At 35.7% G+C, this 26,178-nt stretch overlaps 1 protein-coding gene across 1 annotated transcript in view; it reads right to left on the minus strand.

Annotated features, from left to right (window-relative positions):
- Positions 1 to 26,178, minus strand: part of DPP10 (dipeptidyl peptidase like 10) — an 846,520-nt gene that overhangs the window by 73,450 nt on the left and 746,892 nt on the right. Inside the window, exons 10-12 of the mRNA XM_049889192.1 lie at positions 18,229 to 18,326; positions 7,828 to 7,951; positions 2,251 to 2,289 (exon numbers count right to left, since the gene is read on the minus strand). Coding sequence (XP_049745149.1) covers positions 2,251 to 2,289; positions 7,828 to 7,951; positions 18,229 to 18,326 — 261 coding nt within the window. The remainder of the gene's footprint in view (positions 1 to 2,250; positions 2,290 to 7,827; positions 7,952 to 18,228; positions 18,327 to 26,178) is intronic.

A 26,178-nucleotide genomic window follows, 5' to 3' on the forward strand; every position in this document is an offset into this window, starting at 1 on the left:
GGTGGAAGTCAATTATTGACTGTAAAAATCTAGCTTTTTTCCAATTTCATCTACCTAAGATTAAATTGTTCATATTAATAGATATCCATGTTTGTAGACAGAAACATAAACAAAATATATAAAGACATTTGTACATAAAAAAGTTGACGTCAATTCCAACTCAGAGTGACCCTATACGACATAGTAGAACTGCCTCATAGAGTTTACAAGGAGCACCTGGTGGATTTGAACTGCTGACCTTTTGGTTAGGAGCCATAGCTCTTAACCATTAGACCACCAGGGTTTCCATGTGTCTATATAAGCAGGTATATAGATAAGTGCAGAGCCTTGGTGACGCAGTGGTTAAGAGCTATGGCTGCTAACCAAAAAGGTCAGAAGTTTGAATCCACCAGCCGCTCCCTGGAAACTCTATGGGGCAGTTCTACTCTGTCCTATAAGGTTGCCATGAGTCGGAATCAACTCGATCTCAATAGGTTTGGTTTTGGGTTATATAGTTAAGGATATTTATACTTCAAACAAATAAGAGGTTAGCCTATTTATAATCTTTTTTGCTTTAAAAAAATATTCATTCAATAAACGTTTCTGGGGCTCTTCTGATATAGCAGGGTCTATATTAGGCATTTGGATTACAATGGGGAGCAAAAATGGTCCATCTTCCCACCCTCATGGTGCTTAGTAAAATAATGACAGAAATAATTACATAAGGGTTACAAAAAAATTATATTTGACTTTAAGGCAACTTTTATTAGGGTATATAATTTTGTTAGGGTGGTTTGGGGACTCTTAAGTGGGTGACTTTAGGTGAGATCTGAAAATCGAATAGTCTTCAAATAAGACAATAGTTTATAGAATTCAATTTAGAAGGAAGAGCACATGCAAAGGCCTGGTGCATTAGAGGGCTAATGTGGCTGGAATGGAGGAAATGGATGGAAGGATGATACGACACAGAGCTGGAAAAGCTTTCAATTTAATCTCTGTAGACTACTTTCACAGTGTTGGTCTTCATCTGAAGAACATAAGGAAAAGACAAAAATATTTTGAGTTGGGGGTGGGAGGATGGCGGTGATGTCGGTAATTAGAATCAGATATATATTTAAAAAGGCCCCTCAGTTTGCAGTGTGGAGGACACCTTGGCAGGTGCCTCAGAGGTTGAGAGTTCACCAGTTAAGAAAAAACTTCAGTACCTGTAGTTTGAACCTTAATGGTGTTTGTGAAATGGGAGAAAAGTAAATTGACTTGAGAGATCTTTGGAAGTGAAATGAAAGAACTTGTTGATGCATTATAATTGTAGATAAGGATGATGAAAGTTTCAAGAATGACTACTAGGTTTCTGGTTTCAGTAGATGGACAGATATCATTTACTTCTGTGACTAGACAAAATAAGACTGGAAGAGAAATGTGTTCAGTTTGAACCTTTGGAGTTTGCAGTTACTTTGATAAATATAGGAGGAGATGCCAGCGTGAATTCGAATGTTTCAGAACTCAGAATAGTGGCTGGGGCTGTATGTTTGGAGGCATCAATATATGGGTGATAACTGAAACCATAGATGTCTATAATAGTTAGAGAAAGACTATAAAATAAAAGAGGTCTGTAAAAAACAAAACAAATCAAAACCAAACAAAACACTACCCTTTGCAAAAACTACAGATGGGGCTAATATTAAAATGGACTCAGCCATATTTGGGTAATCTACTTATATTTCCTTCTGAAATGTCCAGAATAAGCTCATGTTGTATATTTCGGTATTGTCATTCTATCACGTTCATCTATGTTTCAACCTCATTTTGGCACAAACTAGCTTTATGGACTAGAATATATCTTCTAATTAAAGGAGTATTCATCTCAAAGATCTCCTCATGAATGATCTCCACATGACCAGTTTATGTAGAGGTTTATCAGTTTTCTGGATAATTTGAGTAAGGTTGATGGTTCCTAGTTTTGATGGTTCACAATGCTTTGTCCTTCATTCTTACAAAGTTTACTTATTTGAATGATCCTGAAAATGGACTCTGGTAGTTATTCTACAAGTTAAGTCCCATAAAAACCAGTGCAACCTTTCACAGATGACATCACAAACAGCTAAAATTATAAGTAATATTTTAAGAGAAAAGACTCACTTGGAAAAATATACCAAAACTTTAAAGGCACATTATTGAGACAAATTTTAGAGAAAGTTATCACACAACAAATGGGTGAATGGGATGGCCACCATGGCCAAACGTGACATAAAGATACTACATATACTATACCTGTTTAGAGAGCCATGTATCTGACGTCATCTCATATTTCTGAAACAAACAAACGAAAGAATTAACCCCGTGAAGCATCTAAAGACCAAAATGAGCATAGATTAAGTTTTTTCACACTGTTATCTTTCAGGCGCATTTTTTTTTCTCTTCAGTTGGTGAAATACCATGAGAGATACCATTGTTATTATTGATTTAAACTAAATGAATAAGTAGAGAATTAGGATTAAATGATAGTTTAATTATAAAGTTTGTTCTTTGGTGAATTCTTTCAGAATTCCCAGAAGTATGTCTGCAGGGATAGAAGATCATTTTCCAGCTCTGATTGATTACCTCACTTAAACTGTTTTGAAACACCAGTGTCTCTTTTCACCTCCAGGCATCATCAGGACACGATTTGTAAATTCTTCAAACGAACTGGGCAAACAGCCAGGAATAAAATTAAAAGGTAGACATTCGTTCAATATTCAATATGCCCTTCAGCGTAGGTTGTTTTTTTCTGTTGTTGTCTTTTATTTATTTTTTTAATCAGTACTATTTCAGTTTTAGGGAAAAAACAATTAGACATTTGAAATGCCAAAATTATATATTCATTTCAAATGGCCTTTCAAAGGACCAGAACCAAAATCACACTGCTTAAAAAAATAGGCTAATCTAATGTTAAATATGTATAATATGTATAGGCAGATAAAATAAAATTTTAGTAATACCATTCACATGTAATGAATTATGAACTATCCTGTAGTTTTCTGAGAAAACAAACGCATAAAAAAGTACACAATTTAAGAAAAGTACATCAGAATATATTACATAGGTACTCACTTCAAAGTGTTAATAATAGTAATACCTTTACAAATTTCTTTCTTTTTATTAGTTTCTCTTACTGAAGTTATATTATTATTACATTATAATTGACCACTTTCTCTTTTTAGAGTTTTCTTATCAATAGATTTGGGCTGCATGCAGACATTAGCTAAATCAGTTCCTTGATTCTCTGTACCTCAGCAATAAAACAGAGACTTAAAATGCGTACCAGTGACTCTGCTTGTTTGTATCACCAATATTTTCAGAATTCATGAGAGTATAAAACTTCACATGCTATTATTTGCCTCATGATTTCAATTATGGCAGAAAGTAAACTGCCTTTTTACCTCCAGAAATTGAATAGAAATATAATAGCATGTCAATAAGTTTTCAAATCAATAATACAATAGGGTTTTTTATCACTATGTTCTATTGAACCCTTTTAATATAATCTTGCAGTTACTAGTATATAACAAAAACCATTTCAATTATTCTATATAGAGAAGGTGATGGACTTTCTTTGATTAACTAGAATATGTTTTGTACTTCAATTTTTAAGTGACTCAGTGACCGGTTGTACCAGAAACCATGCAGAATGCTTTAACAAATAACTAGGGAAAGCTTGTAAGCTAGCTAGATGGAGAGGATGAACCTGGGAACTCAATAGCACAAGCTAAATGTAAAGAGGATCAGTCAGTCTAATAAATAAATGCTCCATTCAACTACCTCTTGTTTCCACATCTTCGTCAATCATTCCCATCAAAGAGAAACTTCTGCTTTTTTACTTCTCATTTCAGACCATTTAAAATTAGGTTTTAAAAATATATTGAAGTATAATTTACAAGCAGTGAAACGTTCAGATCTTAAGGGTACAATCTGATGAGTTTTGACAAATCCATTCGCATCCCATCGAGATATAGGACACTTACATCTCCCCATAGGATCTTTCATGCCCCCTTCCTCATGGTACCCAAAAGACAACCACTGTTCTGGTTTCTTTCCCCATAGATTAATTTTGGTTATTTTAGAAATTCAGATAATTTAAGTCATGCATTATATACTGTTTTTGTATAAGGCTTCTTTCATACCATATGTTTTTCAGATTCATTCGTTTTATTGAATGGATCCATAATCTGTTGCTTTTCCATTGCTGAGTAGACTAACATAGTATATATAATAAGACCTCATTATTTTTTATCCATTCTGTACTAATGGGTAATTAGGTTGTCTCCAGTTTTTAGCTGTCGTGAATAAAGCTACTATAAAGATTGTGGATACATGTTTTTATTTCTTGTGCAAATACCCGGGAATGGAATTAATGGGTCTTAGAAGACGGAATCAACTCAATGGCAGTGGGTTTGGTTTTGGTTTTTGGTTTAGGGTATATATGTTTAACTTTATTAGAAACTATGAAATCATTTTCTAAAGCAATTCTGCCATTTTATACTCCCAGAACAAAGAATAATTCCAGTTCTTCAGATCCTTATCAAAAGATGATGTTGTCACCTTTTTTATTGTTTTTCTTTTTAATTTTAGTCCTTCTAATGGGTATGTGGAGCCCTGGTGGCATAGTGGTTAAGAGCTCGGCTGCTAACCAAAAGGTTGCCAGTTCAAAATCCACGTACTCCTGGGAAACCCTATAGGGCAGTTCTACTCTGTCCTATAGGGTTGCTATGAGTTGGAACCAACTCAATGGCACCTAACAACAACAAGAACAAGGGGATATGTGGAGTACCTGGATGGCACAGATGGTTAAGAGCTTGACTACTAACTGAAAGGTTGGCAGTTCAAAACCACCTAGAGGCACCTAGAAAAAAAGGCCTGGTGATTACCTTCTGAAAGGCTACCGCCTTGAAAACCCTATGCTGTCCAGTTCTAGTCTATACACATGTGGTTGCCATGAGTTGCAACGGACTAGAAGGCAATGGGTTTGGTATTTTAGTGGATATCTAGTGTTATTGTGATTTTAATCTACATTTTCCTGATGTCTAATAATGTTGAACATTTTTCATATGTTTATTGGCCATAACTATATCTTCCTTTAAAAGTGTGTTTACATCTTTTGACTTTTTTTAAAATGAGATGTGAAAATTCTTTATTTATTCCTTTATCAGATACACATTTTGCAAAACATTTTCTCCCAGTGTATGGCTTGCCTATTCATTTCCTTGACAGAGTCTTTGATGACCCAACACCCAGTGCTGTCTAGTTGATTCCAACTCATAGCGAGAGAAGTTTCTAATTTTGGTGATGCCCAATATTTCGTTTTTTATGGTTATTGCTTCCTCTGTTCTAAGAAGTTGTTGCCTGTTCAAGACACTGAAGTTATAATCCCATATATTCCTTTAGGGATTTCCAGTATTAGCTCTCAGATTTAAGACTGATTTATGTCCAATTAATTTTAGAATATGGTCTGAGGGTCTGAGATAGCAGTCAGACTTTTTTTTTTTCTTCTTTTCTCCTTATGGATACTAGTTGTTCTAGCACCACTTTCCTTCATGGAATTGCTTTGAAGTCTATGTTGAAAATCAACTGATGATATAAATGTGTATCTATTTTTGCAATCTCTATTCAGTTCAATTGATCTATTGAGTGTCCATATGCCTGCCTACACCAGAATCTCTTGATTACTGTGGCCTTCTAGTTACACTTGAATTTGGGTAGTGACTCTTCCAACTTTGTTCTTTTCACATGATTGTTTTGGCTCTTTCAGGTCCTTTGAATTTCCATATAAATCTTACAATCACTTTGTTTCTACAAAAAGAGCCTACTGATATTTTAATTGAGATTATACTGAAAGGGCAGTTCAATTTGAGTAGAACTGATGCTTAAAAATACAAGACTTTCAATTAAAAACATGCCAAAGCTTCCATTTATTTAGGACTTTTTAAAATTCCTCTCAATGATGCAGTTTTCAATATTGAAATTTTACAAAATAACTGTTAAACTTATTCCAAAGTATTTAATGTACTAAAGACTTTTAATGGTATTTTAATTTACTTTCTATTGAATTATAGAAATAGATTTGTTCTTTTAAAATTATTTATTCCAAAATAAGTGCAAATGTACAGAGAAGTTACAAAACCAAGAAAAAAACAAACCCACTGCCATTGAGTCGATTCCAACTCATAGTGACCCTATAGGACAGAGTAGAACTGTACCACAGAGTTTCCAAGGAGCACATAGTGGATTTGAACTTCTGATCTTTTGGTTAGCAGCCATACAAAAAAATTCTCCATACCGCATACACATGTTTACCATTGTTTGTATCTTGCCCCATTTATTTTATCATTCTATTTCTCTCTCTACTTTTTCTAAGCCAATTGAGAGAAAGGTGGAGGTATACTTTTTCAAAACCAAATGAAGAAGTGCTAGAAGTGTATTTATTTTCCAATCCACTTAATAGCAAGTTGGAGGTATTGTTCTCATGTATCCCTAATATATGACTGACTAGTTCATGAGAAAATTACACTCTCTTATATAAAAAAAATTATCAAAGAGTAGGAAATATAATACACAGTTGATGGTAATATATTAAACTGTTGTCTTGCATTCTTTTAATGCAAGAAATGTTAACATTTCTTACTTTTTACGTACACAATCATGTCACCCACAAATACAATTTTACTTCTTCCTTACCAATGATTCTCATATTTATTCCTTGCCAAGTTGCTCTGGTTAGGACCTCCAGTGAAAGGGTACATAAGAGTCAGGGTACATGCTCTTGCCTTACTCCTGATCTTAAAGTGACTGAGATCACTAGTTCACCATTAGCTATGATATTTCTTGAGGGTATTCATGGATATCTTTTTCTAAGACTGGTAATGTTTCCTTCTATTCTTTTATTTGAAGTTTATTATCATGATTGAGTGTTGAATTTTGTCCTCTGCTTTTTCTGTATCTACTAATTATTTTTCATTGTTCTTTTAATATGATGAATCATATCGATTAATTTTCAATATTAAGCCCACCTTGAGTTCCTGGGACAAATATATTTGGCCAGGATGAACTACTATTCTGTATTGATAGTGCTGGATCCGATGCAGTGATGTGTTCAAGGAATTGTTGTATGTGTGTTCATGAGAAATATCAGCCTAAAGTGTTGTTTGCAAGAGGCAGATTGAGTGAAAGCTTGAAAATGTTAGTTGTTAGATAATCTTGGGATCCTTTCCTCAAGTACCAGGTATATAATATAAGATAGCAATTCAAACTGATTGCACCATTACCTCTGCAAGCACCTTAAAAAATGACACATATAGAATTTATTGCAGAGTTTTAAAAATTAGAAATTGAAATAAAACCTGCTTTCAAAACACAATGGTTTGATATCATTTTTTTTCCTTTCAACTATTCTTTATTCATTTAAGGATAGAGGCATCTCTGTGATTTTGATAAAACTAATCTGAACTACAGGAAAAAATAAATTTTGGAATGTGTTTTAAAAAGACAAGAAAGAAATAGCCCGTTTTCTAAAGTTAATTAAAGCCAAAATATGAAAAGATGTCCCAGATTTGAGAATGAATCTAACGTGACTTGGATTACTCTTTATGCTCTATAGCTATTCATTTATTTATTTTTTAAGCTCAGTTTATATTTTCTGCTTATATGGGAGCTTTATCGGTTAAAGAATACACTCTCAATAGAACTTTCTTTTTTCCCTACTAAATTGGAAAGTTAAATATTGAAGACTTTGTACAAACAATTTCCAGATTTCCTTTTGGAGGGTAACATAAACTACTTCATTTTCAACACAAAATAAAAATATAGTGTACTCACTCTGCTACAAGCCCCAGTGGTGGTCTCACAGATTGTGAGGACGGAGATGTTCTGAGGTCGGTTTAACCATCTTACCACTGTCTTGGTATTGCTTACCCATTTAACCAGAGTGATATAATATTCTCTAGATTGGAAACAAAATGAAAATTTATGTTTAGAGCCAGAGATTCTGTACAGCACCAATGACATACACTTGTTATTTTATAAGCAAGGATAACTGGAACTCTATAAGAAAGCCAAAACATATTAACTTCTATTTATGCATCTATACGTACATCTGATCTTTTAAATAGGCACATATATTAATATAAATATATGTGTACGTTTATGTACACATGCTCTGTTACATACATATACACATATACAGAAAATTTAGGAATACATTTGAGTGAATTATTTCCAAGAAAATAAATCCATGGAAAAATTAAAAACAAAAACAAATCAGGATGATAGAGATTTGTTAAGAAACCCTACTGGTGCAACAGTTAAGCACTTGGTTGCTCACCCGGTGGCTCTATGGTAGAAAAGATCTAGCAATCTACTCCCTTAAAGGTTGCGACCTTAGAAAACCCTGTGGAGCAGTTCTACTCTGTCACTTTGGGTCACTATGAGTCAAAAATTGACTTGAGAACACCTAACAACAAAAGATTGGTCAAAAATTTGTGATTGTCTCTTAATTACATATTTGTAAAACAACCATACATCATCTAAGCTTCATTTTATTTCTTTAAAAAAAACCCAATAATCAGTTAGGCAATAACCACTTATAATTAATAACCAATTAAAAGGCAATAATCAATTAAATAACCAATCAAATTCCTTCTCATCTTCATAATTATTTCTTCTGCATTAGCTCTATGCCATAAATGTTATTTTTTGATCTTTGTCAGTTCTGGACCAAGTGTTCTGGCCAATCTTTTATTCATGACATTTTCCCTGCAGTTGTAGATACCTTCTTTCTTTGAAACAGTTTAAAATAAAGAAGGAATCAAACTGAAGAGGATGAGATGCTATCGTATTGTTGGTAGAGTGAGGATGCTCAGGAATGGGGTTTACGATATACTCAGGGTGGTTATAGATTGGGAAAACTTTATGTATTTTTCTCTTTGATACGCTGTAGATTATACATTTAGAGATTTGCATAACGTGTCACAAAATCCCCATCCACACCCAGTAAAATGCAATCATTAATAATGATTCAGCTTTTGCTAAAAAGAACAAAACACAACTTTCCTGCAAACTTGCCCCAGTTTCAGAAAAGATGAGAAGCCTTAGAAATGGCTTGTAAGGTGATGTCCGTGAGTATGGTTTTAAAACTAGTCAGCCTAGTTTTTCATTTTTTTTGTGTGCTTTAAGTGAAAGTTTACAAATAAAGTCAGTCTCTCATACAAAAACTTTTCACACCTTGCTATGTAACCCTAGCTGCTCTTTCCCAATTGTCACAGCATACTCCTCCTCTCCACCCTGTATTCCCTTGTCCATTTGGCCAGCTCCTGTCCTCCTCTGGCTTCTCATCTCCCCTCCAGACAGGAGCTGCCCACATAGTCTCATGTGTCTACTTGAGCCAAGAAGTTCACTCCTCACCAGTACCATTTTCTATATTATAGTCCAGTCCAATCCCTGTCTGAAGAGTTGGTTTCATGAATGGTTCCAGTCTTGGGCTAACAGAGGGTCTGGGGAACATGACCTCTGGGGTCCCTCCAGTCTCAGTCAGATCATTAAGTCTGGTCTTTTTATGAGAGTTTGAGGTCTGCGTTCCACTGCTCCCCTGCTCCATCCACGGTTCTCTGTAATCAACTTAGTTTTTATGTGACGTAGAAAAAGTAACCTACAACAGAAAAAGCTTGTAATACAAATCACCTGCCCTTAGACACATCTGGGTTAGACTTCCAGCTACATGCACCTTACATTGCTAACTTTACTGAGCAGTAACGACTTCCTTCAGTAAACCTGTTAGCCTGTCAAACTGAAGATGTCAGTAGAAGGGCAAGTGTAACTTGTCATCCCGCAAAGCCTGCCATATTTTCTTCAACAATCTCTTCAAGACATCTGGCAGCTTTCACAACCAGCTGAGCTCAAATTGCCTAGAAGCTCAGTGGTATCATAACATGAAGTGTCCTAAATAGAGTTAGCAAGACAACCTAGCAAGCAGCTGCTGGAGGCATAGTCTGGGCCCAAATCAATGTGCCTTGTATCACGAAAAGAACAACGTCTTGTTCACTTGTACTGTGTTTTGTTTAAGCTGATTTATTGTACAATCATTATCATGTTTGGCAGTGTGAATATTAAAAAGCACAAATGTAAGTTTTAACCTTTAATGGATTTATCAAGAGAAATTAGTATGGAAAAAATGATGGTGGGTAGTATAATCACTCAGGAAAATAAGAGCTAAATGGAGTACTTTATTCTGAAAATACATATTTTTGATTAATTGGTAAACATGCTGTCTGAACGTAAAGTAAAACTTAGTCTGGTTACTGTAAACAGCTAACCAAAGAATGCAAAATCAAGGAGAATTTATGGAAAATTCAGACAGGGCAGATATATAGAAGATTCTCAACCCCAGTCATAAATGTGTTCTAATTAGTTAAGTTGAATAATATTATATTTTGTGCCAAGCATGATGACAAGTTAACATGAATGATTTTAAAAATAAATAACACTACCAACAAAAAGCAGAATTTAAATAGTCATCCGAGTTTTGTGGCTCTTAACATAGCCCTCACGTGAAATGTAGCCAGAACACCTCCTTTGTAACTGCCTTTGCAGAATTTGACAGGTTATATTTATTACTCATGACAGAAAATCTTGACTTTTAAAAGGATTTGATATTTGGAAAACAATTACAAGCCAGCCAGTGCAAAACTGGTGAATAAACTATTTTAAAGGAAACACTAACTTAGATGTAAAATTGAAAGTTAAAATTCATTAATTTATAGTCATACTTCTACTTGACTAAATAATCTGATCATTCCCTTATGCTTCTCCATGATTAAATAATCGTCTTCTTGCAGGTTAGTACATAGTGCTTTTTATGTTCATAAGCTAAACTTAGTTTTACGTGAGATAACACAGAACTCACCTTTCTACACTGAGGATAAGCCTGCTCAGATAAGAGCAATTTGAAAAGAGTGAGAATTCTCTCAAAAACTGAATCTGCAGAGCCATACTAGGGCAATTTAAAACCATTGAAATTTCCATAGTAGATTGTTCGAAATGCCTCAGATGGAAGCTAAAGTAGAGCTTGACACACAGAGATATCAACTAACTTAATCACATCCTGTATTCTTTCATTTCTTGCCCCAGCATCCTAGGATACCCTTATGATTCATACCTACTTATTCTAACTTGCTTATAAATGCTAAGGCTTCCCCTGAACTGAGGGGCGGCATAGGGAAGTGCCCTTACCTGGAAATGTCCCCTTCCTTGACCTGCCTGCTGCAGATGTGGTTGTCCTCCAGATATTCCATCTCATGAACACATTAAATCTGGTGTCTCACAACCAGGGGCCAGTGAAAGTGTCCCTTCATTATAACTGGCTTTCCTGCTTGTTCCTAGTCTCCATGGCTCTGGATTTCCCAGGAAGTCATCGAGGATCTCTTGAGCCACAGAGGCAGAAACAAGTGGGTTAGATGGATTGCACTCAAGTCAACAGAGACTTTCTATCAGCTGGGTGGTCTGAAACAGGAGATCTAAGTGCCCACATGGGTATGCTGAAATGGAGGCCCCACCATCATCAGCAGACGGGTACGTTAGCTACCAACCTGTGTTTTAACTGGCTCCCTGTCTAATCCCTACTCTGTGTTCACAGAAAAATGCTTGGATAAATTAGTTACTTTGCGTTTTTTTTTTTTTTTTTTAGATAACCCAGGATTTCTACTCAGAAGTATAATGTGACGGCACTCGTGGCAAACTCATAGCTAGTGCCTGCAAATACACAAAAAAAATAGTGGCTGTCAAGCTGATTTTGGCTCGTGGTGACCTCATGTGTGTTTGTGTGCTCCACAGGGTTTTCAATGGCTGATTTTTCAAAAGTAAATTGTCAGACCTTTATTCTATTATGCCTCTGGGTGGATTCAAACCACCAACCTTTCAGTTAGCAGCTCAGCACGTTAAATGCTTGCACCACTCAGGGACTCTGTTGTTGTTTGGTGCCATCGGGTCAGTTCTGACTCATAGTGACCCTGTGTACCACAGAATGAAACACTGCCTGGTCCTGTGCCATGCTTACAATCATTGTTACGCTTGAGCCCATTGTTGCAGCCACTGTGTCAATCCATCTTTTTGAGGTTCTTCCTCTTTTCCGATGACCCTCTACTTTACCAAGCATGATGTCCTTCTCCAGGGACTGATTCCTCCTGACAACATGTACAAAGTATATAAGATGCAGTCTTGTCATCCTTGCTTCTAAGGAGCATTCTGGTTGTACTTCTTCTAAGACAGAATTGTTCTTTCTTTTGGCAGTCTTTGGTATATTGAATATTCTTTGCCAACACCACAATTCAAAAGCGTCAATTCTTCTTTGGTTTTCCTTATTCATAGTCCAGCTTTCACGTGCTTATGATGCAATTGAAAATACCGTGGCTTGAGTCAGGCGCACCTTAATCTTCAATTTGACATCTTTGCTTTCCAACACTGTAAAGAGGTTCTTTGTAGCAGATTTGCCCAATGCAATGCATCTTTTGATTTCTTGACTGCTGCTTCCATGGCTGATGATTGTGGATCCAAGTAAAATGAAATCTTTGACAACCTCAAACTTTTCTCCGTTTATCATGATGTTGCTTTTTGGTCCAGCTGTGACGATTTTTGTTTTATGTTGAGGTGCAATCCATACTGAAGGCTGTGGTCTTTCATCTTCGTTAGTAAGTGCTTCAAGTCCTCTTCACTTTCAGCAAGCAAGGTTGTGTCATCTGCATAACACAGATTGCTAATGAGTCTTCCTCCCATCCTGATGCCCCTTCTTTTTCATATAGTCCAGCTTCTCATATTATTTGCTCAGCATACAGATTGAATAGGTATGGTGAAAGAATACACCCCTGACGCATACCTTTCCTGACTTTAAACCACACAGTATCCCCTCTTTCTGTCTGAATGCTTCTTGATCTGTGTACAGGTTCCTCATGAGCACAATTAAGTGTTCTGGAATTCCCATTCTAGGCAATATTATCTGTAATTTGTTACGATAGACAGTGGAGTGCCTTTGCATAGTCATTAAAACACAGGTAAACATCCTTCTGGTAATTTCTACTTTCAGCCAGGGTCCATATGACATCAGCAATGATATCCCTTGTTCCACGTCCTCTTCTGAATCTGGCCTGAATTTCTGGCAGTTCCCTGTCAATGTACTGCTGCAGCCACTTTTGAATGATCTTCAGCAAAATTTTGTTTGCATGTGATATAAATGATATTGTTCAATAATTTCTGCATTCAGCGGGATCACCTTTATGGTTTTTGGTTTTTGTCCAGGAACTCTAGTACCCTAACAAAACTTCTCCTAACAAGTATGCATTATTGAAAGAGGGTAATTTAGGACACTTCGAGGAACACAGATAAAGGTGTGAATTATATTTTCTTGGAAGGTTCAGAGATTCATTCAAAGAATATGAGATGTAGGCCAGTCATACTTTCGTGAGATGGAAAGGGAAAGCATGGCAATGATGCAGGGCAAGAATAAGGCCCAGAGTGAGTGCCATGCCAGCGATGCAGACCAAGAACAATTGACTACAGAGGGCCAGTGACCACAGAAAGATTTCAATTGAGCAAAATAATACAAAATAATGAGAAACTGAATCTACAAAATAATAAGAAACAAAGCACTGCCTTCATTCTGCAGTCAAGAGATAGCTGAACACAAAAGATAGTGCATCGCTCCCAAGAAATAGTGTGACACCTACCTGATTCGTGGAGAAATCTACAGGAGTCATTATCACAAAAAAATAATTAAATGTTTTCCATTAAAACTAAATTGTATGTCTTCAAATCCATTCCTAAAATTTCCAATAAAAGCATGAATTCTCATAATACCTTGAACTCTTAGTTTAACAATTTGCAAGATATTTCTTTCCCTTCAGATGAGATGATGTACCTAACCCCCACTGGGCATGGAATACTCAACAAGGAGCATTATGTCAGTTCGTACTGTGCTCCATTCAGAATCAATACAGACCAGGATTCAAACAAAGGCAAGAGAATGAACTGAACTATAACTGAAGAAAAGTTTTACTTGTTTGCTGAATGGTCCTTTACCTGAATCAAGAATAAATAAAAAAGGCAAGTGAATGGAGAAGGAATGGTGAAAATAATTTAAAAAATAAATAAATTGCGTCTTTCACCAGGTTATTTTTACCCTTATGATTTCTTTTTAAAACCATAAAAAGTTAAAATTTATATTCTTTGACTAGAGTATGAATGTTTGATTGAAAGGGAAGTTCTACTGAATGTTGATACTAGCTTGGGAGCCTTTTTCTAATATAGTTATAAACACTGGTTACTCTCAATGAATCAACTAACTCAATCAAATTAAAATCAAGGGACCAAAACAAACGACCAAAGACTTTCAACTTTAAAACACACCTTGTTCTCTGGAGTGAGGATCAGGGAATATAGTTTATAAATTAACTTGTCAGAAAAAAAAAAAAGTTTATTTATCTTAATGCACATATAAATATATCTGAATGTTATTTTTATCATTGTTGTTGTTAGCTGTCATGGAGTCAATTCTGACTCCTGGAGACCCCATGTGTGCCGAGTACAACTGGGCTTTATAGGATTTTCACGGCTGTGAGCTTTCAGAAGCAGATTGCCAGGTCTGTCTTCTGAGTGCCTCTGGGTGGGTTCAAACTGCCAACCTCTCGGCTAGTAGTTAAGTGATTAGCCATTTGAGCCACCCAGGTACTCCTATTGGGTAGTTTTATTAGAAAGAAGAAAGCTAAGGGATTGTCGTATATAAAGTTCAGGAAAGTAGGCAGTACTAAAAAGGAGAAAAAGACTTTTTGTACCTGCACTGAGGAATAGAACATGGTTTACTTACTGAATGCCATTATACATATAATCTGAAGGAATATAAAGCTATAGAGCAGATATTTTCTAGGATACCAAAAAAGAGTAAAATTGTAAACTATTATAGAGTAAATTAATTTGGGGGGTATTCTATTATTGAGCTTCTAGAAAGTATCTCAAATGATATAGATAATGTCAAGAAAACGCAAACTCCAAAAAGAATGAAGAGAAGGCATTTGGTGGCCTTAACAGGCATAAGTAAAGTATGTTAGTAATGACTCAATTTACATATTTTTACATTTTAGAAAATAAAAATAATTTGATATGGCTTGGAGATCATGGGGTACTAATACTACTGAAGTATTCAGCTGCTACTCCTCCTTCCTGCTCTACAAATACAGGCCTCAGCAGGTTTCCTAAGTGTGACCGCCAGTTTGTCCCTTCAGTCCTGGGCAGTATTAGCTTTCTGCGTTGCAGACTCTATGTTGTTTCCCAATTCCTTGTCAGTTTCTCCTTAGTTAGTATTGCACACACTTTTGTTAATAGTCCTTAGCTACATTTCCATTACTCCTTTTTACTGTGTCATGTTTTTATTTCTAGTACTCTGATGGATAGATTTTGAAAAATCATATGCCCTTATAGGTCGCAAGCATGTATCTAACTAGGAGGGCATGAAAGCTTCCTAGCAAATTTCCATGTCTCAAGAATTAATATCAAATATTATATTGCTAATCTTAAAATCAAAGAAAAAGAATAGTTTTTTTTTTCTCTATCTTCTATGCAGGTAGGTGAATGCAGCTTCCCCCTCTTCCCCACACCATGGATTGTATCTATTTTGTTCATGTTTTTAAGAGCCTCTGGGCCCATTCATGTAATACCTGTGCTCAGAGTGGCTAGATGCAGTTGTTATAAAATCCATTGATTACCCTTCTTTTCTATGAGCTTTCAGTAGGAATGAATGAAGAAGGACATGAAGTTTTCTAACACTGAAGCATGGGAAATACGTGAACAGACCAGGTTTTAAGTAAATTTTGATTTTTAGTTTATACTTTGATACGTTTCACATGACTCAATTGGTACTTACATAACGCCATAGGGCAGAAGGAGAAAAATTGCTATACATATTATATCCCAAACCCACTGCTATTGAGTCAATTCCCACTCATAGTGACCCTATAGGGCAGAGTAGAACTGCCCCATAGAGTTTCCAAGGAGTGCCTGGCGGATTCGAACTGCCGACCTTTTGGTTAGCAGCCATAGCACTTAACTGCTACGTCACATATTATTTAGATAAGATATTACATGACTTTCTACAAATTGAAGATCAAATTCACTGCTAAACCAATATGCCTGCACTACATCTAAGGGTTTTTTCTTCCCAGTTTTTTTCCGTGCTCTTAGTGGACACAGTATATTAGCCTGTTTACTAGACTTTGCAATGGGTGACTAATTCGGTCATATTTTACTTCAAAGAATAAAGAGGTATACAGATAATTGATACTGAATAGATGGCAACGGATTCTGCCTTTAGATATTTTTGTATTTAACGACACTCTGCAATATCCCATCTTGTGAATTCATTGGAAACCTTCTTGTGTAACAAATTCAACATCTGGAATCACTACCTTGTGTTAGAAAGAAAACTGAATGTGGTAAATTGTTCCTACTTTAAAGATTATTTTTTAAAAATTGATGAAAATTAGAAATGATGTGTCTGATTCCTTTAAAGGTTAGCAGATTGAGGCACAAAGGCGTGAAGTGCCTTGCCCAAGGTCGCACAATAAGATAGTGGTGGAGATACAGCTAACACTGCTAGGCTAGTTCTCTATCCTGTTAATTCAGAACATTAAACAAATCAGAGGAAAACAAGAATCAGAATTAAGAATCACATAAAATGTCAGTTTCCATAATTGTTTCATTTGTTACTAAATCCTTCAAGGCTGGAAGACCGAGCTCAGAAACAGAAATTTGTATTCCATTTGACCAGTCCTACTACAAAAGACCTGAATACAGTGTTAAAAAGCAAAGATGTCACTTTGAGGACTAAAGTGCACCTGACCCAAGCCCTGGTATTTTCAGTTGTCTCCTATACCTGTGAAAGCTGGACAATAAATAAGGAAGATCAAAGAAGAATTGATGTATTTGAACTATGACGCTGACAAAGAATATTGAATACACCATGGACTGCCAGAAGAATGAACAAATCTGTCTTGGAAAAAAGCACAGCCAGAATGCTCCTTAGAAGCAAGGATGGTAAAACTTCATCTCATGTACTTTGGACATATTATCAGGAGCGACCAGTCCCTAAAGAAGGATATCAGGCTTGGTAAAGTATAGTAAAGTACAGAGTCAGTGAAAAAGAGGAAGACCCTCCATGAGAAGGATTGACACAGCAGCCGCAATGATGTGCTCAAGCATAGCAATGACTGTGAGGATGGCACAGGCAATGTCGCGTTCTGTCTTACATAAGGTCACTATGAGTCAGAACCGACTCGATGGCACCGAACAACAGCGAACTGTATTACATATGTCAATTCAGGTGGACCTTTAAGGTCTTCCAACACAACAAAGATGAAATGCTGTGTAACTCAATCAAAGAGGCCTTCCCTTATTTTCTACCTATGCTACCAAATAGTCTTAATCTTCTACACCAATCGTTTTAAACACACTACTGATCCCCATTACTCCCATCAGTAAAAAAGAACAGTTAATGAAGGTTCTTTCAGTGTAATCTTTCCACTTCTTTTTTTTTTTTTACCTTTTCATTTAGAGAATATTTCTATATACTATAGGTTGCACTATTTGTGAAAATTCCCAAGCTTGGTGAAATTTTCCTAAATATGTCAATGACTCAGCATTTGAGTGGACTTTCTATTTGAACCAGTCATCTCACCATTATCGCAAGATGTCACCCCTAATCAAATTTCTTAAATAACAAGACTTCTTATGTCTGATTTTTTTTAAACAAAGTTTTTTCTGCATGGAGAAGAATGCTAAGAAGTCACTGGCTAGCTGTGGGGAGAAAATTGGAAAAAATCCATGAATCTTTGAGAAACTATTTTAAAGAGCACTGTGTAAAAAATGGAGAAACTATTTTCGGGAGGAAAATTCAATGGAAAATTATCCTTTGTCCCCATTGCTCTGTCACTTATTCTGCAAAAGGCCTGGTTCTCAGTATGTTGAGTCATTTTGTAGTGCTGCTAATCACTTTGAAATTGTAAATGGTTCCTGGCAACAGCCAAAGAACTGGAATTACTTCATTTCTGAACTAATAGAGGCAACCTCAGTTCTATTTTCAAGTGGATTCATTGAGCTGATCGCATCTCTCTCTAAATTGCAACGAAGTGATAATTGGAGTGAAAACATCTACTTCTCTGTAAAAGTGAAATTGAAATTGCCTACCTTGATTTAAAGCTGTCGGGTGGCATCAGTTCCAAAGTATGAGTTGGTCCATATAGGTTTACAACATATAATTTTATTGTTGGATTCACTTGACCTGCCTTTGAGAAAACGAAAATTGTAAGGAAAATACATAAAGCAGTAGAATATATTGAGAAACAAAGTGATTGCGTTTTGATTCCTTTACTTTTTTGTGTTAGAGGGGAAAAGAAAGCTTAATTTCTCTAAAGTAGAAATGATTTTTAAATTCAACTACTCGATTGCTTTGCATTGTTTTTGCAAATTGCTGCTTCTCAGGCATTTTAGTCAAAGACAATTAAAAGTGATAGAAAATCATGATGACTTTATTCATTAGAAAGTGCTACTGGGTTCTTTTCCTAGAATGGCACCAGAAAAGCTGGCTTTACGAAGCAACTAGATCAAACAGCTACCCACATTACAGGATATAAAGTGAAGTGGAAAGGCAACTTGGCTAATTAAAAAAAGAAAGAAAAAGAAAACCTTGTCAATCCAGGTGTTACCTTCTTAAAATTTCACAATACTTAATTTATTCCATTGCATTTAACTTCTAGAGTTATTTTTAACTTTAATAATTACTAGGTGGGGTGACATAATTATATAGGTGACCCTTGGGTCATGGGGAGATGGGGCATGGGTAGACTGCCCTCACTAAGCACTTGGAGGGAAGAGAAGGAAGGCAGTGTTAAATTTGAGTGCAGTGAATCAACATTTCATTAAATAATAACTAGCACACATAGTAGGTACTATGCACCAGGCACATGCCTTTGCTGTTGGCGTTAGGTGGTGTTAACCACCTAACACATAGTATGAGTTGAAGGCGTTACATGAATTATCTCATTAAATGTCTCTACTACAGTCCTAAGATACTTATGGTCATTTTCTAGGTGAAAATGGAGATGCTACACAAATCATGCAATGTGAAATATTCAAGTATCTAGTAACTGAGGGAGCCAGTATTTAAACCCAGACCATGTTTCACTGAAATGCCATAGTTTTACTTCAGTTCATTCCCAGACATTCCCCTAAAGTTTTTCTAAATATACTATGAGGTCTTAAGGGCAGGTATTGGAAATTTCACCAACATATCGCAAGCATTTCCAAACACTTAGTAGCCATTTGTTGAATGAATGTGCAAATGAATAAGTGATTTACTGAATCACTTATTCTTGTGTGTCAGTGTGCTCCTAAACAGTTCTCCATTGTCACTGTGATATGACTGATGCTTTAAGAGACGACTATATGACATATGCAGAGAAGAAGAGGAAATTAAAAGTGAGTCGAGTAAAAAGACCTTGCGAAAATCTACAGAGAATGATAAAACTGATTCCATGCTCAAGGATTTGTTGTTGGCAAAATCCAGAGCCAAATGAGAAGCAGAAACAACATCATATGTTCGACCAATTATCAGTGATATCTCCTCAAGGACTGTTTTCTTCGGGTATCAAAAGATGCTAGTTTCATTGCTCGGGAACCTCTAGTTTCTGTGCACATTTGTCTTGAATAATTGAGCCTTCTACCACACTTAGAGAGCTGGTGGCACAGTGGTTAGTAGTTCAGCTGCTAACCAAAAGGTTGGCAGTTCAAATCCACCAGGCATTCCTTGGAAACGCTTTGGGGCAGTTCTACTCTGTCCTATAGGGTTGCTATGAGTCAGAATTGACTTGACGATGATGGATTTGGGTTTTTTTGGGTTTTTTTTTTTTTTTTTGGATCACATTTAGAAAGTCCCCTTCTTTTTTTAATAATTTATTTTATTTTATTTTATTGTTGAGAATAAACACCAATTCAATTCAACAATTTCTCCATGTAAAATTCAGTGACATTGATTATATTCTTCAAGTTGTGCAACCATTCTCACTCTCCTTTTTCAGGTTGCTGCTCCCTGATTAACATAAATTCACTGCTCCCTAAGTTTCCCATCTAATCTCTCCAGTTGCTATTGTCAGTTTGATCCTATACAGGTAGATCTTAAGAAAATATGATTCTCAAGGTGGTCACTCTTTGCTAGTTAATTAGTCTGGTTTTAAGAAGATTTCAGAGGATGTTTTTGGTTTAATTTAAGTTTAAAGCTTAAAGATTATCTCAGGGCAACAGTTTCAGAGGTTTATCCAACCTCCATGGCTCCAGAAAATCTGGAGCCCATGAGAATTTGAAATTCTTCATTTCTCCCCTTTTGATCAGGATTCTTCTATAGAATCTTTAACCAAAGTGTTTAATAATGGTAGCCAGATACCATCCAGTTTTTCTGGTCTCATGGCAAAGGAGGCAGTTGTTCATGGAGGCAATTAGCCACACATTCCAATTCCTTCTCCTATTCCTGACTCTCCTTCTTCTTCTGTTACTCCAGGTGAATAGAAAGAAGTTGTTGTACCTTGAATGGCCATTGCAAGTTTTTTTTTTTTTTTTGGAGGAAATAATTCATATTTTAGTTTTACAGGATGGCTTATTACAGTTTCCTTAGAGACATATAAGAAATTCACAGATGCAAATTTTGTTCCCTTCCAGATTATACTGACCAATATAAATGGAGTTGCAGTAATTTCTTTCAAAGAGGCTTGCAAGTTTTTAATACCCCAGGCATTATGCAACAAACTAGGAGGTAAAACACAAGTACTAAACACATTATTAGGCCAATTAACTGGGATTTCCCATGAAACCATGACCCTAAACCTCCAAACCAGGGACCCAAATGCCATAAGCAACTTCAGCAACTACTCCAAAAGGTGAAAACAACCTACATGCCCTTCGAAGGATGAATGGATAAACAAAATGTGGTACATATGTGCAATGGAATACTACTCAGCCAGTAAGAGAAATGAAGTCTTGATACATGCTACAATATGGATGGAGTTTGAAGACATTATGCCGAGGGAAATAAACCAATCATGAAAGGACAAATATTGTATGACCTCACTTATATAAAAAGATGAAAACAGGCAAAGTTTCTCAGTTTTTACCAAAGGCAAGAGGGAGGGGGAAAGGAGGGTTGCTGCTTATGGAGTACTAAATTTCAGTTTACATTGATGGTAAAAATTGCATTGGTTCAGGGTAGCGTTGCTCAGTTGTTTAATGGAATTGCTGTCAATAAGTCATATAACTGTAAAAAGTTGAATTGACCAAAGTTGTGTGATAGATATATTTACAACAACACACACAAAAAGAAAAGCCCTTTCTTATCACTATTGTTTTTCAGCTGTCATTTTTCCTCCCTGAAAATGTTGACTTTCTTCATTTCTTTTTAGTATATTCATTTTTCTTGATTTATCATGTATGTTCAGATTTAGAGCTGGGTCCTAATATCTATCATTGCCACTCAGAATGGGGTTCCTGGACCAGCAGTGGCAGTATCACATGGAATCTTAGAAACGCAAATACATGAGCTTCACCTCAGACATACTGGATCAGGATCTCTGGGCATGGGCTCCAAAATCTGTGCCTTAACAAGATTCCCAGGTAATTAGTAGGCAAAATGTTACAAAACACTGGCACACACACACACACAGTAACACACACACACATATATATTTGCCTTTGTAGCAAGTTGAGTTCCCCCGTGATATTGCTGGTACGGGGACCACATTTTTAGAACTAGTTTGGCTTAAATTATGAGTCAGAGATATCCATGTTCAAATTTTGACAGTTACTTACTTAATATGTGACTATGGGCAGGCTAGTAAAGATCCTCAAGTATTATTTAATTGTCAAAGATAAAACCAACACCTCTCTAGGAATGGATCATAGGTCAGAAGTGTTGCGCCAAAGACAATTTCCTTTCTGTAGGTAAAGATATCTGGTAGGTTTGTTACATGGACTAACACAGATGATTTATATAGAGTGCCTAGAATTGTGCACATTTGTGAATTGATACTCAAAAATGATGGGAAATTTGGAAATGAATAGTGGTCATGGTTGAACATTATGATGAACAGCAAAAACTGATAGTTATTAAAATACAAAATCTTATTTTTTAATTAGTGATAAGCCGTGTTTCTATCTTTATGATCCAATACACTGGTTAATGAAACAAAGAAATTAAGTTCAATTTGATCTTTCTGTGAAATTTCAACAATGATGCATAATTTTATGACATACTTTGACAGATACATACATAGTTATTAGCATGTTTTTAAGGCAGTCTTTTTTTTTTTTTTTTCAGGTCAGTAGCATTATAAGCTTATACCTATAAAGGATTGCTTACATCCGAATTATCTTCTACTTGAACACAAATTAAAAATTGTATACCTGTGTACAAATGGGGACAGTTTTTAGGCATAAAGCGAACAGCTCGACAAAATATCAGGCTGCCTCCAAAATTCAGCTGTGAGGCATTCCATGAGTTCATTATCTTAATAGACAACTAGGTTTTTATATTTGCACGGAGTTTTGATGTTAAGTGCACAATGCAAGTTCATTTGTACCTTTTAATATTTGAAATTGTTTCAATACTTTGCAAATTAGCAGAGTTCATTATTTGCTTTTTACAGTCGCATTTGCCACAAAGACTGCAAATGCACAGAACTCTCTCCTCTGTGATTCTGAAACCCAAGCCTCGATAATAATTAACCTTATTTTACTGGCAAGTAAATTGTCATTAAACAAGATAATGTTTTAATTAAGAAGATCAACCTGAGGTTACTGAGATAGAACTGTGCATCTCTACTGTGCTGAGTTGCTAATGACAGGCTATTTTATGAGTCCTGAATCGGGCGGAATTAAGTAAAATACAAATACATTTGTGGAGTGTAAGTATTTCATTAGTGTATCTAACCACATCAGGTATTTGCGGCACTCATTTTAATCTAGTTTAATTGGAAGCACAATTTAGTATGAACTCTGAGTTACTTCAATTTCTAAAGCACTGCTTTTGAAAGTTTATGGCTTAAGTAAGAACGTGTCAAAACAATCCATTCGTTACAAGAAAAGCACATTTTTTTAACCAGAGTAGAGAATAATGAGGCTTTGAAAATTCAAGTAACATACCCAAAATGACACTGAAATTTATTCTGAGAACCAGAACCATAACACAAACTTACTTTCTTTTGAGTCCTGTTGTCTTAATTACTACATAACATTTAAGGCAGTTTTTTTTTTTCATGTCAGTAGCACTATAAGCTTATACCTGTAAAGGACTGCTTACATCCTAATTATCTTCTACTTGAACACAAATTAAAAATTGTATACCTGTGTACCAATGGGGACAGTTTTTAGGCATAAAGTGAACAGCTCAATAAAATATCAGGCTGCCTCCAAAATTCAGCTGTGAGGCATTCCATGAGTTCATTATCTTAATAGACAATTAGATTTTTATATTTGCACAGAGTTTTGAAATTAAGTGCACAATGAAAGTTCCTTTGTACCTTTTAATATTTGAAATTGTTTCAATACTTTGCAAATTAGCAGAGTTCATTATCTGCTTTTTACAGTCACATTTGCCTCAAAGACTGCAAAAGCACAGAACTCTACATAAAACAACCTGAGGACTTAGAATTCTTTCTCTTGATTTTGGCCTCTGAGAATGTATTTTTATATATTTATCTTCATTATTTCCTTTACTTTTTAATGGTAGCCATTAACACTCAGGACCTTCATCATCATATATGCCCATGTCTAGCAGGTGTGAGCCTAAGCGTCTAAGTCTCTCATATACCCACATAGAGCTAAGTAATGAGCAGTAAATGGAGAAAACAGCTCCATAAGGATTTATTGACTTGGCAAGGACATGTTTTGATTCCAGCTAGTCCTTTTGAGTCACATTTGGCCATTGGCACTTGTATAAAGGGGGATGGAATCAATAAATTTATTTTCCTGATTAAGGCAACTTCTGTAACTTTGATAAAAAACGAATAGACATCTAGAATCTCTGTTTGCCTATTTGTATAACAGAGACAATTTTGATGAGGACTCAATGAAGAAAAAAAAAAAGACAAGGAAAAAAATCACTCTGAAAACAGAGAGCATATTATGACCACATGTGATTTAGAAAATTGATAAACATTATTATTGGTATTACTATTTCTATGACTACCTTAACCATTAATCACACCAAATAATTATTGAAATTGTAAATTATTTAATAATTAAATAATAATAACAAAATATCTTTGATTAGCAACCTAGCACCTGCTGAATTACTGCTGACAAATTTCAATTTTCTCAGATGTTTATATTTGTTCTTTTTGTGTGTGTCATACCAAGAAAACCAAACCCATTGCTGTCGAGTCAATTCCAACTCACAGGGACCCTATAGGACATGGTAGAACTGCCCCATAGAGTTTCCAAGGAGTGCCTGGTGGATTCAAACTGCCACCCTTCTGGTTAGCAGCCATAGCACTTAACCACTATGCCACCAGGGTTAGTCTTGCTAAAATTATGAGGCCTAGGAATGTCCAAGTTCAAACACTACTAGGGCATAACTGAGACGGCAACTTGAAGTTGAGCAAACACACAGCTTTTTAGTGTAAATCACAATATCCTGACTCCTCTTGGGAAATTAATTACAAAAAGTTGCCCCTTCCTTAGGGCTTATTTTAGCTTCCTTTTGTGCTGAGCAGCTGTATGTGAATACCTAGCCTATTGACATACCTTGATAAACTGTAAATTGCCTTTCACAATAAGCTACTTGCTCTCCATTTTTTATTTAAATTGTCAATTAAACTGTCATTATCATAAATAATTCAAATGTTGTGAGAATTAATACCTTTCAGTTTTATCTTCAGTCATTGTTCAGTCTTTTAAATGATTCTCTAGAAAAAAATAACGTACAGGTACACTATGCAAGCACAGACTGTCACACACCAAAAAAGAAAAGAAAGGGCTAAGTCTTAAGTCTTCAGTTCTTTCTGAGAGTTAAGGAAAAAAAAAAAAAAAACACTTGCCAAACGTTTATTTTGATGTTATGTCAAATTGACATTTCCTTCTGAAGAGCACTGAGGATATGTGCCTTCTAAATTATGTCCAGAACAGACCCTAAATGCAATATTTTGAAATCAAGGACTCAGATTCCTCTCAATCCTGCTGTCCTCTTTAGGTGTAAGCCCCATACTACAATTCAATACTTCAAGTGTGTTGGTTACCATAGCAGGATCTTAGAGGATTTGAAGAAGTCTCCTCAACTAGTCAAAAACCCTCAGAAACATAAGCACAGGGAGCATACAAAAGGATGAGAATTAAGGTAGAAAGTGGCAATCGATTATGAATGGTCAAGAAAATACAAACTGTGAAGATGTGCATATAAACCTATGGAAGGAAGACAGATGAGGGTGGCAAAGAAAGAAAAAAACTTATTTCAGAACATGTCAGTGAAGAAAACACTCATCTTGTTTCTCTCTATGTTCAAGCCTTTATTTTTGTTCCTGGGGTAACTTAAGTCCTGTAGATGATAGTAAAATACGGGAAGTATGAATGATTCGCCCACCCATTTATTGCAGACTTGGAGTAACAACTTTGATGGGTAATTTGTTAGGTACTTTGCCCAGCTAATGAAATCCATAAATTGAAAGGTATAAAGCCCATCATGCTTGGGAAACACCAAGTACAGCTCACTGAAGAAACGGCTTTCAGGTGGCTTCTAAACAAAATCAGCAGCTATCTCTCATCTAATTAAGAGCTAAACTGTGTAATGTGGAATTTAAAATGTTTTCTATAAGATCTTTATATGATTAATGCCTTGGAGGCCTCACTCAGGAGATTTTTCCTTTCTATATGGGTATAAACATGGGAAAAGCAAAGGGAAAAAAATTTACCTTGAGTAGTTAAAGATGACATACAATTGAAAAACCAGTACAGTACATATTTTTGCAACCTCCTCTTAGAAGGCCACATACAACACTTGAAAATATTTTCCTGTCTGGTCCACGTTCTCCTCACTCAATAAAATAATTCCATTTAGCCTAGCTACTCCTGGCTATGAGTCTACGCTAGCATTTTATAAAG

Source organism: Elephas maximus, chromosome 6 (genome assembly GCF_024166365.1).
Source record: "Elephas maximus indicus isolate mEleMax1 chromosome 6, mEleMax1 primary haplotype, whole genome shotgun sequence".
Lineage (NCBI taxonomy): Eukaryota > Metazoa > Chordata > Mammalia > Proboscidea > Elephantidae > Elephas > Elephas maximus.